Genomic DNA, 15764 nt, shown 5'->3' with positions numbered 1-15764 from the left:
GACGTCAACACTGACACTGAAATACAACACCGGCTGAGTTCTGCAAGTGCAGCATTTTTCCGAATGAAGCACAGAGTGTTTGAGGACCGGGATATCCGTAGGGATACCAAGGTGCTTGTTTATAAAGCTATTGTCCTCCCAACCCTGCTGTACGCCTGCGAGACGTGGACTGTCTACAGACGTCACATGCAACTCCTGGAACGATTCCATCAGCACTGCCTCCGGAGAATCCTGCAAAAATCTTGGGAGGACAAACGGACAAACGTCAGCGTGCTGGAAGAAGCAAAGACCACCAGCATTGAAGCGATGGTCCTCCGCCATCAACTCCGCTGGACCGGCCACGTTGTCCAGATGCCCGACCACCGTCTCCCAAAGCAGTTGCTCTACTCCGAACTCAAGAATGGAAAAAGGAAATGTTGGTGGGCAGGAAAAGAGATTTAAAGATGGGCTCAAAGCCAACCTTAAAAACACTGAGAACTGAGAAGCCCTGGCCCTTGAGCGCTCCAGCTGGAGGTCAGCTGTGACCAGCAGTGCTGTAGAATTTGAAGAGACGTGAATGGAGGGTGAAAGAGAGAAACGTGCCAAGAGGAAGGCGCGTCAAGCCAACCCCAACCGGGACCCGCCTTCCACCTGGAAACCAATGCCCTCACTTTGGAAGGGAGAACATGCAGATCAAGAATAGGGCTCCACAGTCACCTACGGACCCACCACAACCACACTGATCCTGGAAGTCTATCCTACTCAGACAACGAGGTAAGTAAGTAAGTAAGTTAGTAAGCAAATATAAATATGTGAGAGGAAGTTCTAGGGCGGAGGGAACAAGCTTGTTTTCCGCTGCCCTGAAGACTAGGACGCAAGGGAACAATGGCTTCAAACTACAAGAGAGGAGATTCCATCTGAACATTAGGAAGAACTTCCTGACTGTGAGAGCTGTTCAGCAGTGGAACTCTCTGCCCCGGAGTGTGGTGGAGGCTCCTTCTTTGGAGGCTTTTAAACAGAGGCTGGATGGCCATCTGTTGGGGGTGCTTTGAATGCAATTTTCCTGCTTCTAGGCAGAATGGGGTTGGACTGGATGGCCCAGGAGGTCTCTTCCAACTCTAGGGTTCTATGAGTCTATTCTATGGAATATGGGAGTCGTAGTTTTGCAAAGACTTAAATCTTCTCTTCCAAAGAGTGCTGTTTCTTCACCAAACTACATCTCCCAAGGTCCATAGCATAGCAATAGCAAGAAGAGGGCTGAAGTTAGCCCATGCCTGGTCTAGACCAAGGGAGGTCATAGTTCCAACTCAATTCTGCTTTGATCAGACCTCCTCATCTGGAGAAACCCTGCTTCCAGCATTTGGATGGATACCATGCCTCAATGCCTCAATGCGATAGCATGATGGGATTTGTAGTTTGGTGAGGCCCCAGCGGGGAAGGTTCAACACCTTGTAAAGCTACAACTCCCAGGATGCTGTCATACACCAGAGCAGGAACACCTCTGACCTTAAGCACCAAACCAGCTTGGTAAAATCAGCCTGAGGCCCCATTCTTTCCCCCTTCATGGGCCAACTTTGGCCCTCCAGGTGTTTTAGACTTCAACTCCCACCATTCCTAACAGCCTCAGGCCCCATCCTTTCCCCCTCAGCCGCTTAAGCAAGGAAAGGAAAGGGCCTGAGGCTGTTAGGAATTGTGGGAGTTGAAGTCCAAAACACCTGGAGGGCCCAAGTTGGACCATGAAGAGGGAAAGGATGGGGCCTGAGGCTGTTAGGAATGGTGGGAGTTGAAGTCCATAAAGACCTGGAGGGCCCAAGTTGGCCCATTAAGGGGGAAAGGATGGGGCCTGAGGCTGTTAGGAATTGTGAGAGTTGTAGTCCAAAAGACCTGGAGGGCCCAAGTTGGCCCATGAAGGGGGAAAGGATGGGGGCTGAGGCTGTTAGGAATTGTGGGAGTTGTAGTCCATAAAGACCTGGAGGGCCCAAGTTGGCCCATGAAGGGGGAAAGGATGGGGGCTGAGGCTGTTGGGAATTGTGGGAGTTGAAGTCCAAAACACCTGGAGGGCCCAAGTCGGGGTTGGCTTGACGCGCCTTCCTCTTGGCACATTTATCTCTTTTGCCCTCCTTCTGCAGCACTGCTGGTCACAGCTGACCTCCAGCTGGAGCGCTCAAGGGCCCAAGTTTGCTCAGGCCTGTCCTTTAGGATCATGGGGTTTGTAGTTTGGCACCTGGTCACCGAAACATAGCAGAGCATGTGCAGAGTGCTTTCGAGATCCTCCATGAACCTAAGACGTGCATCTATCACAGGCATGGGCAAATGTCATCCCTCCGGGCATTTTGGACTTCAGCATCCACAATTCCTAATAGCCGGCTGCTAGGGATTGTGGGTGTCGAAGTCCAAAATGCCCGGAGGGATGAATTTGCCTGTGCCTGATCTCCCTCGTAGAGTTCATAGAACGTAGAATCATAGAATCAAAGAGTTGGAAGAGACCTCATGGGCCATCCAGTCCAACCCCATTCTGCCAAGAAGCAGGAATATTGCATTCAAATCACCCCTGACAGATGGCCATCCAGCCTCTGCTTAAAAGCCTCCAAAGAAGGAGCCTCCACCACACTCCGGGGCAGAGAGTTCCACTGCTGAACGGCTCTCACAGTCAGAGAGTTCTTCCTAATGTTCAGATGCGCCGCAGACAAAGGAAGTTCAGGCAGTTTGACATCATTGTGTCATGCTCAGGGGTCCTATGGCATGAATCCTTTGCAATTCCCCACAAACAGATCCCCACATACCAAAACACCTAGAGGGGCCAAGTTGGCCCATGTCTGCACTAGATGGATACAGTGGACCCATTTGTGCCATTGCAAGAGATTTGAGCCTCTGGAGAGATGCTCACCCATGTGCCCATGCTACCCCTTGCTTACCGCTTCATGACCTCTTCTGTGGCTCTGTTTGTGGGGCCCCCGTCGAGACCTCTGGATCCCCCATGGGCCCCTTTCATGGCAGAAGGGGCCAGCAAACGAGTCGAGACAGGGAAGGCAGGGAAGAAGGCTGAACCTCGCTCGGCTGGACCAGGCGCAACCCTGTGCCTGGCACGATTGTTCCTGTGCCGGCATCACACGCCGTGCGCCAGCCCAGCCCTCTCTCTGCTGCGGCAGCATGGAGCGCACAAGCCGTGTGTTGCAGCGGCTGTCTTTGCTCCAAAAAGGGCTTCCTGAGCATCCCAGGAAGGCAGCGCAAAGGAAGCCCGGCTGCGATGCGCGGTCCAGATGCTTCCCGTAAAACACAGCAGCCCAGCCCTTGCCAAGGACGCATCCCAATGCTCCAAACGGAAAGGCGATGGTGGACGCATCACGGAATCAGCACACGCCTTGCATCTCCTTGCCAGGTTTCCTTGCAGGTCCATTGTCTGCAGCGCATCCTCTCCTTTCCCACACTGTGTCTCACAGGTAATTTGTTTTTCTCTGTATACAGATATATATATATATACACACACACACTAGCCACCCCCTGCCATGCATTGCTGTGGCCCAGTCTGTATATATGTATTTTGTGTGTGTATGTGTTATGGACCCACCCTGGAGGATTATCCTACTCGAACAACGAGGGGTCACCTAAGTAAGTAATGTGTGTGTATATATTTGTGTCTGCATATATATGTGTGTGTGGGTGTATATATGTGTGTGTATATTTGTGTATTTATATTTGTGTGTTTATTGGTTTATATATGTATATGCATCCTACTCGAACGAGAGGTCACCTAAGGAAGTAATGTGTGCTTATATATTTGTGTATATATGTGTGTTTGCATATATATGTGTGTGTGGGTGTATACATGTGTGTGCATATTTGTGTATTTGTGTGTTTATTTGTTTATATATGTATATGCATATTGTGTATTTGTGTGCTTGTCTATATGCATATTTGTGTGTATATATGTGTATGTATATATTTGTGTGCATGTGTATATGCATATACACATGTGTGCATGTATGTGTGCATGTGTATATGTATATGTGTGTATATATGTATATTTGTGTGTGCCTGTGCATATGTATATATGTGTGTATGTGTGTGTATATATGTGTGTATATTTGTATGTTCTTGTGCATATATGTGCGTGTGTATGAATGTGTGCATATGTATATATGTGTGTATGTGTGTATATATGTGTGTATATTTGTATGTGCTTGTGCACATGTGTATATGTATATGTGTTTATATATGTATATTTGTAAGTACATGTACATATGTATATATGTGTGTATATATGTGTGTGTATGAATGTGCACATGTGTATATGTATATGTGTTTATATATGTATATTTGTATGTGCATGTGCATATGTATATATGTGTGTATATTTGTATGTGCTTGTGCATGAATGTGTGTATGAATGTGTGCATATGTGTGTATATATGTGTATATTTGTATGTGCTTGTGCATATATGTGCGCATGTGCATGTGCATGTGTATATGTATATGTGTGCATGTGTATATGTATATGTGTGTATATATGTGTATATTTGTATGTGCTTGTGCATATGTGTGTGTATGAATGTGTGCATGTGTATATGTATGTGTGTATATATGTATATTTGTATGTGCATGTGCATACATATATGTGTGTATATATGTGTATATATTTGTATGTGCTTGTGCATATATGTGTCTGTGTATGAATGTGTGCATATGTATATATGTGTGTATGTGTGTATATGCGTATATTTGTATGTGCTTGTGCATATGTGTGTGTATGAATGTACACATGTGTATATGTATATGTGTGTATATATGTATATTTGTATGTGCATGTGCATATGTATATATGTGTGTATATGTGTGTGTATATTTGTATGTGCTTGTGCATATATGTGCGTGTGTATGAATGTGTGCATATGTATATATGTGTGTATGTGTGTATATATGTGTATATCTGTATGTGCTTGTGCATATATGTGTATGAATGTGTGCATGTGTATATGTATATGTGTGCAGCTAGTAGCCAGGGCAGACCCTGCTTAGCATCCACGATGTGAAAGGGCCTGGTGCACTTAGGATATTCGGGTGTTTCGAGAATACATCCCACAGTATTAAGTATCTGCTTGCGGTCTCCCATCCAGGTAGTAAACAGGGCAGACCCTGCTTAGCTCCAAAGATCAGGTGTCTTTAGAGATATTTGCAAACAACTACCATGGAAAGCATCTTGTCCTCAGACTTCTTGTAAGTCAAACCCAACTGGATGGCAAATGAAACCAAATGCAGGATGTGCTTGTTTTGCCCCCAGCATCATCTCTTCCACCAGCTGCGCACTGGATCTAGATGCATTTGAGCCCAAGACCTTCGGCCTGCAAAGAGAGTGACCTTTGGCCGTTCTGTCCAAATCTGTCCCATCATTGGGAGCTATGCGCTGTCCGCACATCTTCCCGATGCAGAGGTCAGCGCCTCGTCCTTCGGCTCCAAAACTTCCCAGCAATGTCACTGCGAATGGCCTCTGCCTTGTGTCTTTCCTCTCAAACCCAGAGGGACCAGAAGAGAGCAAACTGGGGCAACTGGGATGGGAGAAAGAGTGACGCAAAGCGCATGTGGCCCATGGGGAAGAACATCAGAAATGACATGCTCCATGGGGATGGTATAGCCACTCTGGGTTTGAAATCGCCAATTAAAAGCAGCTGTGCATGAGTGCAAAGGGAGTTTACACAATAATACATGATCTAAACACCCTAAAGGGGCCAGATCTCATCTAATTTTGGAAGCTAAGCAGGGTCAGTCCTGGATAGTACTTGGAGGGGAGACCATCTACTATAGGTTGTAGGGAATGGCTATCTCTGAGTCTTCCTGGCCTATTCACAAAATAATACAGTGCCTAAATACCCAAAAGGTGTCAGATACCATCTAATCTTGGAAGCTAAGCAGGGTCAGCCTTGGTTAGGACTTGGAAGGGAGACCGTCTACTATAGGTTGTGTTTCAGACACAAGGGAATGACTATCTCTCAGTCTTCCTGGCCTATTTACAAATTAATATTGGGCCTAAATACCTAAAAAGTGCCAGATCCCATCCTATATTGGAAGCTAAGCAGGGCCAACCCTGGTTAGGACTTGGAGGGGAGACCATCTACTATAGCTTGTGTTTCAAACAAAAGGGAATGACTATCTCTGAGTCTTCCTGGCCTATTAGCAAAATAATAGAGTTTCTAACTACCCAAAAAGTGCTAGAGTCCATCAGATCTTGGAAGCTAAGCAGGGTCAACTCTGGATAGTACTTGGAGGGGAGACCATATACTATAGGTTGTGTTTCAAACAAAAGGGAATGACTATCTCTGTGTCTTCCTGGCCTATTCACAAAATAATACAGTGCCCAAATGCCCAAAATGTGCCAGATCCCATCTGATCTTGGAAGCTAAGCAGGGCCAACCCTGGTTAGGACTTGGAGGGGAGACCATCAACTATAGGTTGTGTTTCAAACAAAAGGGAATGACTATCTCTGTGTCTTCCTAGTCTATTCACAAAATAATACAGTGCCTAAATGCCCAAAATGTGCCAGATCCCATCCTATCTTGGAAGCTAAGCAGGGTCAGCCTTGGTTAGGACTTGGAAGGGAGACCAATGGGAAAAGATTATATTTCAAACTAAGGGAATAATTATCTCTCAGTCTTCCTGGCCTATTCACAAAACAATATAAGGCCTAAATACCCAAAAGGTGCCAGATTCTGATTGATCTTGGAAGCTAAGCAGGGTCAGCCCTGGTTAGGACTTGGAGGGGAGACCACACAACAAATACCCGCTGCTATAAGTTGTATTTCAAAGGAAGGAACTGGAATGACTATCTCTGAGTCTTCCTGGCTTATTCACAAACAATACAGGGTGCAAATACCCAAAAGGTGCCACCCTGTTCTTGGAAGCTAAGCAAGGTCAGCCCTGTTTAGGACTTGGAGGGGAGAGCCAGCTGTATAGGCTGTATTGCAGGAGGAGGAGCTGGCCAAACCACCAGTTCCTCCTCTACTAGATGGAGGAAACTTAGGATATAAAGCAGGAAATGGAGCAAATCTCTAAATATACATATGCAACCACCCAGTGCATCTTTGCAAGTTGCAACCCCAAATGCATAGGTGGGCCATTATCCATCTGGAGATGAGCCCAAATGCATTAGCATTGTATGCTAGTTTTGTGCATGAAGCAGCCTTTCATTGGCAGATCTTTGGAAGGCTTTAATTGCGCTGCTGACAGGTCTATGAAGACAGCAGATTACAGGAGCTGTCTTCATAGACCTGTCAGCATCAGCAGCAGCATATGGTACTGTAAATCACCACTTTCTCCTGAGAAAAATCTAGAGTATCACAAAGGATGACCACCTCACCAGCTTCATAGGAAACCTGCTACAAAACAGGAGCTTTTTTGTTGAGTTCCAGGGCCAGAGAAGCAAAAGGCAAGAACAGCAGAACGGCCTGCCTCAGGGTAGCGTGCTTGTTTCATCAATGTTTAACATTTACACAAATGACCAGCCACTGCCAGAAGGGACAGAGAGTTTCATCTATGCTGATGATTGTGCCATCACCGCTACAAACCCACCAAGAAAATCCAACAAATGCTACGTTCAGCAAAGGACAAGAGGGATCCTCTCACCTCTGCAGGAGTCTACCGTATACTAGGGCTGGGCGGTTTCGTTTCGTTAATTCGTAATTCGTTAATAATTCGTTAATTTTTTAAATTACAAAACGATAACGAACCATTCTGGAGCAATTTTTTTAAAAAACGATTTTTTAAACACGTTTTGTAAATGCTTCGTATTTTGTTATTGTATTCGTTTCATTATTGTTCTGAGGTCGTTTCGTTATTATTTCCGCATGTCTGGGGCAAGTTTTTTGTTTAATTAGTGAAAAAAAATTATAATATCATACCAACAGTCAAGAACAGAGGGAGAGGGAAGCTTCAGAAGTTTTTGGAGGTTTTTTAGCGTATTTCGCGGTCGCGTCCGCCATTAACGAATCGATTCGTTATTGTTTCGGAAATCGATTCGTTAATGTTTTGTAATATTTTTCACATTTACGAAATTTCATAAATATCGAACTTTTTAAAAGGAAAATTTTGTAATTATTTTAAATAACGAAACGCAAAAACCCCCAAAAAACGAATCGATTTTAGAAACAAATTTTTCCGTTGTTACCCAGGTCTACCGTATGCCATGCAGCTGTGGACAAGTCTACAGAGGGACCACCAAACGCAGCATTGCCCAGACACGCATCAAGGAACATGAAAGGCACTGCAGACTACTCCAACCAGAAAAGTCAGCCATAGCAGAGCACCTGATGAACCAACCTGGACACAGCAGATTATTCGGGAACACAGAAATGCTGGACCACTTTCACAACCACCATGTCAGACTACGCAGAGAAGCCATTGAAATCCACAAGCATGTGGACAATTTCAACAGAAAGGAAGAGACCATGAAAATGAACAAAATCTGGCTACCAGTATTAAAAAACTCTAAAATTATAACAGCTAAACAACAGAGAGGAAAAAACCAGGCACAGATTAACACCTCCCAGCATCAGATTTTCCCAGGCTCAGGCAGGCCTTCAAATGCTAATGAAGGTGATCAGCTAAACATTCACACCTAACTGCAGCAGGGAAGAGCTCCTTTCCCCACCCCAGCCATTCCACAGATATATAAACCCATTTTTCCTACTTCCAACAGACCTCACTACCTCTGAGGAAGCTTGCCATAGATGCAGGCGAAACGTCAGGAGAAATGCCTCTAGAACATGGCTCTATAGCCCGAAAAACCCCACAAGAACCTAGCTTTGAAATGGTTGGACAGAAGTTCTCTGAAGCTTTAGGTGCTCTTACTGCCTATTTATATTTATTTATTTAAAACTTTTATATCCCAATCTTCTCATCTCCGTAGAGGGACTCCGAAATGTATTTATTTCCGAGTGGGAATAAGGCATTAATCTGCAGCACATAATACACGATAAGATATTGTTCTTCCTTCCCCGAAAATGTGCCAATTGCTAATATGAAACACCAAATGTCTTCCTTAAAGTAGGGGAAGGAATAATCTCATGTTTTAGTCATGGCCCCATTAATTTTTCATCATTGTGCCTCTTTCGAGGTCCCCCAACCCTATTTATTTATTTATTTGTCATGTCAGGACAACCAGTCAAATTATATTACATTTCTAACAGAAACAAAGCAAACAAGCAGATTACAAGATTTGTGAGTATGAGAGTTGATTAAATGTCCTTTGACCAGTATCTGGCCACTTGGAGTGCCTCTGGTGTTGCCGCAAGAAGGTCCTCCCTTGTGCATGTGGCAGGGCTCAGGGTGCATTGCAGCAGGTGGTCAGTGGTTTGCTCTTCTCCGCATTCGCATGTCGAGGATTCCACTTTGTAGCCCCATTTCTGAAGGTTGGCTCTGCATCTCGTGGTGCCAGAGCGCAGTCTGTTCAGCGCCTTCCAGGTTGCCCAGTCCTCTGTGTGCCCAGGGGGGAGTGTCTCGTTTGGTATCAGCCATTGGTTGAGGTTCTGGGTTTGAGCCTGCCACTTTTGGACTCTCGCTTACTGAGGTGTTCCAGCGAGTGTCTCTGTAGATCTTAGAAAACTATTTCTAGATTTAAGTCATTGACGTGCTGGCTGATACCCAAACAGGGGATGAGCTGGAGATGTCTCTGCCTTGGTCCTTTCACTATTGGCTGCTACTTCCCGGCGGATGTCAGGTGGTGCGATACCGGCTAGACAGTGTAATTATTCCAGTGGTGTAGGGCGCAGGCACCCCATGATAATGCGGCATGTCTCATTAAGAGCCACATCCACTGCTTTAGTGTGGTGAGATGTGTTCCACACTGGGCATGCGTACTCAGCAGCAGAGTAGCAGAGCGCAAGGGCAGATGTCTTCACTGTATCTGGTTGTGATCCCCAGGTTGTGCCAGTCAGCTTTCGTATGATAACCCCCCAACCCTGAAATACATATTGCCGTAGTTTCAACAAACCATTAGCACGATGTCTATGATGAGGTGAGAATACTCATATAAACAATAATGCTCACAAACCCCCAAAACATGCCCACTGGGGTTGGACTAGATGGCCTCCGTAGGCTTCTAGGAGAGCTCCCAGTTGGGCAAATGCAGCAGGAATTAGTCATCACGGCAACAGCAGGGTGTTTTTCTTCCATTTGGTTCCCGTGCTATTTGAGTTAATTAAGGGAAGTGTCTATAATATGCAAATCAGGAAGGAGACAAAAAGCCTCCTCCGGTGTTGATGGGGAGGAGAGAAAGGCACCCTTGGGTTCCGGGAAATGTGCCAGCCATTCCCTGCCAGACATTTCTGAACTGGAAGTTACAGCAAGAGGCATCAATTCCAGTGCAGAGAATGGATTGGGGCCTTCGGTGTCTAGTTTTTGAGGCCAAAATGGGGAACAAAGGGTTTTTGGGGTGAAGGAAGAGTCCAGACAGCCATCTGGAAAGCCAAGGATAGTCAAGCAGGAGACTGAGGAACAGCAATGGTTGGGAATCCTTGAACCCATGTTCCATATGTTCCCATTGGAGCTTCTCTTGTCCTCCTTCAAGTTATAGATGTCATAACAGTACAATATAGTAATATATAATACTGATATTGTGCTATGTTAATAATATAATATATTTTGTGTGTGTGTGTGTGTGTGTATCTGTGTATATGTATGTATGTATGTATGTATGTGTGTGTGTGTGTGTGTGTGTATATATATATATATATATATATATATATATATATATATATATATATATATCTTGTAAGCCACTATGAGTCCCCTTTGGGGTGAAAAGGGTGGCATATAAATGCCGTAAATAAACAAACTGATTGATTAATTAATTAGTTAATATAATGTGCAGATTTGATGAATTGGATTTAATCCTAGAATCAAAGAGTTGGAAGAGACCTCCTAGGCCATCCAGTCCAACCCCATTCTGCCAAGAAGCAGGAATATTGCATTCAAATCATCCCTGACAGATGGCCATCCAGCCTCTGTTTCAAAGCTTCCAAAGGAGGAGCCTCCACCACACTCCCTCCGGGGCAGAGAGTTCCACTGCTGAACGGCTCTCACAGTCAGGAAGTTCTCCCTCATGTTCAGATGGAATCTCTTAGAATCATAGAATCATAGAATGAAAGAGTTGGAAGAGACCTCATGGGCCATCCAGTCCAACCCCATTCTGCCAAGAAGCAGGAATATTGCATTCAAACCACCCCTGACAGATGGCCATCCAGCCTCTGTTTCAAAGCTTCCAAAGGAGGAGCCTCCACCACACTCCGGGGAAGAGAGTTCCACTGCTGAACGGCTCTCACAGTCAGGAAGTTCTCCCTCATGTTCAGATGGAATCTCCTCTCTTGTAGTTTGAAGCCATTGTTTCGCGTCCTTGTCTCCAGGGAAGCAGAAAGGAAGCTTGCTCCCTCCTCCCTGTGGCTTCCTCTCACATATTTATACATGGCTATCATATCTCCTCTCAACCTTCCCTTCTTCATGCTAAACATGCCCAGCTCCTTAAGCCGCTCCTCATAGGGCTTGTTCCCCAGACCCTTGATCATTTTAGTCACCCTCCTCTGGACACATTCCAGCTTGTCAATATCTCTCTTGAATTGTGGTGCCCAGAATTGGACACAATATTCCAGGTGTGGTCTAACCAAAGCGGAATAGAGGGGTAGCATGACTTCCCTAGATCTAGACACTATGCTCCTATTGATGCAGGCCAAAATCCCATTGGCTTTTTTTGCCGCCACATCACATTCCTGGCTCATGTTTAACTTGTTGTCCACGAGGACTCCAAGATCTTTTTCAAACGTCCTGCTCTCAAGCCAGGCATTGTCCCCCATTTTGTATCTTGGAGGTGTCTACGGACAAAATGTTAGAAAGTGTCTATTTCTCCTCTCAAGGTAAAGGTTTTCCCCTGACATTAAGTCCAGTCGTGTCCAACTCTGGGACTCTGGTGCTCATCTCCATTCCTAAGCCGAAGAGCCGGTGTTGTCCGTAGACACCTCCAAGGTCATGTGGCCGGCATGACCTCATGGAGCACCATTACCTTCCCGCTGGAGCAGTACCTATTGATCTACCCTGAGTGTGAGAGCCGTTCAGCAGTGGAACTCTCTGCCCCGGAGTGTGGTGGAGGCTCCTTCTTTGGAAGCTTTTAAACAGAGGCTGGATGGCCATCTGTCAGGGGTGGTTTGAATGCAATATTCCTGCTTCTTGGCAGAATGGGGTTGGAATGGATGGCCCAGGAGGTCTCTTCCAACTCTTTGATTCTATTATTCTACTCACATTTGCATGTTTTCGAACTGCTAGGTTGACAGAAGCTGGGGCTAACAGCAGGAGCTCAAGCCGCATCTTGGATTCGAATGTGACCTTTCGATCAGCAAGTTCAGTAGCTCAGCAGTTTAACCCACTGCACCACCGGGGATTCCTCTTACATGCTTCTCATACTAGGGATGGTGGCTTACAATAAAGTTCCAACATTAGATATCTCTCTCCATGGCACAAAAAGGACTTTCCAAAACCCAAAGTGGATTTCCAGCCATGAAATCCAGTGAATCCATTCTCAGTTTGTAAAGGAGCATCAAAGGCCATTGATGTCACAACTCAGGATAGATTCACCTTGCTCAGAACAACACCACACACCAAGGCTGTAGGTTTTGTAGTTTATTGAAGAAAAACAAAATCACAAATGTAGAAATAAGGTTGCAAAAATTCAATAGTCAAAACAGAGTCTCAATTGCAAAGGCAGAGCTTCCAGGGTCCAAAGGCAAATAACATGAAGTCCACAAGTATTGGTCAAACAAGAATCCATGGCAGCATGACCACACCTGGGATATTGTGTCCAATTCTGGGCACCACAATTCATGAGAGATATTGACAAGCTGGAATGTGTCCAAAGGAGGGCGACTAAAATGACCAAGGGTCTGGAGAACAAGCCCTATGAGGAGCGGCTTAAGGAGCTGGGCATGTTTAGCCTGAAGAAGAGAAGGCTGAGAGGAGACATGATAGCCATGTATAAATATGTGAGAGGAAGTCACAGGGAGGAGGGAGCAAGCTTGTTTTCTGCTTCCCTGGAGACTAGGACGCAATGGAACAATGGCTTCAAACTACAAGAGAGGAGATTCCATCTGAACATGAGGAACACCTTCCTGATGGTGATTGCCATTCAGCAGTGGAACTCTCTGCCCCTTCTTTGGAAGCTTTTAATCAGAGGCTGGATGGCCATCTGTCAGGGGTGCTTTGAATGCAATATTCCTACTTCTTGGCAGGGGGTTGGACCGGATGGCCCATGAGGTCTCTTCCAACTCTTTGATTCTATGATTCTATGAGGCTGGATGGCCATCTGTCAGGGGTGCTTTGAATGCAATATTCCTGCTTCTTGGCAGGGGGTTGGACCGGATGGCCCATGAGGTCTCTTCCAACTCTTTGATTCTATGATTCTATGATTCTATGAGAGAGTCCCCAGAAACCAGGATCAAAACCAAAGTCCCAAAGAGCCAAAAGCTTTTCCCAAAAGCCGAGGCAATTTCAGAGAAGTTAACAGGGTGTAAGCAAAGTTGCACTGACAAAGCATTGACTTCAAACTGATCGTTAAATAGCATGAAATCATTACGTTGACCTCGAACTTCCAGTTTGTTAGCAAGCCAAGCACTTCGGCATACCCTTAATTGCAGACTGTCCTCCCTAATCAAATCCCCAGCACCCTCAAGGCCGAATAACTCATTATCCTGGGTCTGGTCAGCCTGGGAATTGCGAGGCACTAAACTCACAGACGGAGCAGCCGACTCCTCCACCTGTAGCTGTGAAGTTTCACTCAAATCATGACCATCATCTAAAACAACATCCCTTTCTCTGGGAAACAGAAATGCCGTCTCTTCTTCTGTATCAACACTGTCTGCCTCAACAACAGGGACATGTTCAGAAATTTGTAACCCATCCTCCTCCTAGTCCTGAGGAAACCCAGGCTCAGAAAGCTCAGGTTCAGACTGAGCGACAACAGTGAGTCCAGTTGAGAGAGAAGTTTCAGCACCACGGACAGCTGCTGCATGGCTGTCCTTTTAACAGGTTTTTGCATAATTTTATTCCTTTTAAACTATGTGTTTTTATTCATTCCTGTGTTTAATTCTCTTTCAGTGTTTGTACGCTTTGGATTTTAATGTATGTATTGCATGGTTAGCTGTTTTGAGCCTTTTTTGGGAGAGAAGAAGCGAGATCTTTATTAATGACTTAGATGAAGGGCTAGAAGGCAGGATCATCAAGTTTGCAGACGACACCAAATTGGGAGGGAGAGCCAATAGTCCAGAGGACAGGAGCAGGACTCAAAGGGATCTTGACAAATTAGAGAGATGATGGGCCAAAACTAACACAATGAAGTTCAACAGGGACAAATGCAAGAGACTCCACTTTGGCATGAAAAACGAAATGCAAAGATACAAAATGGGGAACAATGCCTGGCTTGAGAGCAGTATGTGTGAAAAAGATCTTGGAGTCCTCGTGGACAACAAGTTAAACATGAGCCAGGAATGTGATGTGGCTGCAAAAAAAAGCCAATGGGATTTTGGCCTGCATCAAGAGGAGCCTAGTGTCTAGATCTAAGGAAGTAATGCTACCCCTCTATTCTGCTTTGGTTAGACCACACCTGGAATATTGTGTCCAATTCTGGGCACCACAATTCAAGAGAGATATTGACAAGCTGGAATGTGTCCAGAGGAGAGCGACTCAAATGATCAAGGGTCTGGAGAACAAGCCCTATGAGGAGCGGCTTAGGGAACTGGGCATGTTTAGCCTGAAGAAGAGAAGGCTGAGAGGAGATATGATAGCCATGTATAAATATGTGAGAGGAAGCCACAGGGAGGAGGAGGGAGCAAGCTTGTTTTCTGCTTCCCTGATGACTAAGATGCAATGGAGTAATGGCTTCAAACTACAAGAGAGGAGATTCCACCTGAACATGAGGAAGAACTTCCTGACTGTGAGAGCCGTTCAGCAGTGGAACTCTCTGTCCCGGAGTGTGGTGGAGGCTCCTTCTTTGGAAGCTTTGAAACAGAGGCTGGATGGCCATCTGTCAGGGGTGATTTGAATGCAGTATTCCTGCTTCTTGGCAGAATGGGGTTGGACTGGATGGCCCAGGAGGTCTCTTCCAACTCTAGGATTCTATGATTCTATGAGGGAGGGAAAGAGGAAAGGAAGGAAAAAGCAGAGAAGCAAGGAAGGAAAGAAAGAGGTAGAGAAGGAAGGAGATAATAAGGGAGGGAAAGAGAAAAGGGATATGCTGGAAAGAGGTAGAGAAGGAAGGAAGGAGGGAAGGAAATCAAAAAAGAGAAGGAAAGAAGAAAAGAGAGAGGGAGGGAGGGAAGGAAAGAAGGAGAGAAAGAGGGAGGGAAGGAAGGAGGGAAGGAAGGATGGAACCAAAGAGCGAAGGAAGGAAGGAAGGAAGGAAGGAAGGAAGGAAGGAAGGAGGTAGAGAAGGAAGAAAGGAGGGAAGGAAAGAGGGAATGAAGGAAAAAGCAGAGAAGCAAGGAAAGGAAAAAAAGAGGTAGAGAAGAAAGGAAGGAGAGAATAAGGGAGTGAAAGAAAAAGGGGTACACTGAAAAGAGATAAAGAAGGAGGGAAGGAAATTAAAAAAGAGAAGGAGGGACGGAAGGAAGGATAGAAGGAGAGAAAGAAGGAAGGATGGAAGGAGGTAGAGAAGGAAGGAAGGAGGTAGAGAAGGAAGAAAGAAGAGAAAGGAGAAGGGAAAGAGGAAGGGAAAGAAAGGGGGGAGGGAAGGAAAGAGGGAATGAAGGAAAAAGCAGAGA

At 45.5% G+C, this 15764-nt stretch overlaps 1 protein-coding gene across 4 annotated transcripts in view; it reads right to left on the bottom strand.

The window, feature by feature from the left end:
* The window catches only part of ARRB1 (arrestin beta 1), a 171807-nt gene that overhangs the window by 77637 nt on the left and 78406 nt on the right, over positions 1-15764 (bottom strand). Inside the window, exon 1 of one of the 4 annotated variants that reach the window (XM_067466414.1) lies at positions 2895-3244. The exons of 2 other annotated variants lie outside the window; for them this stretch is intronic. In XM_067466414.1, the coding sequence (XP_067322515.1) occupies positions 2895-2971 (77 nt within the window). In that variant the 5' untranslated portion in view covers positions 2972-3244. Of the gene's footprint in view, positions 1-2894; positions 3245-15764 lie in introns of those variants that run through there. One more of the 4 variants, XM_067466413.1, reaches the window with a different exon arrangement.

The sequence above is a fragment of the Anolis sagrei genome, chromosome 3, assembly GCF_037176765.1.
Source record: "Anolis sagrei isolate rAnoSag1 chromosome 3, rAnoSag1.mat, whole genome shotgun sequence".
In the NCBI taxonomy this organism is placed as follows: Eukaryota; Metazoa; Chordata; class Lepidosauria; order Squamata; family Dactyloidae; genus Anolis; species Anolis sagrei.
The sequence above is the reverse complement of the archived record's forward strand: the minus strand, read 5'-3'. Positions and strand labels throughout refer to the sequence as shown.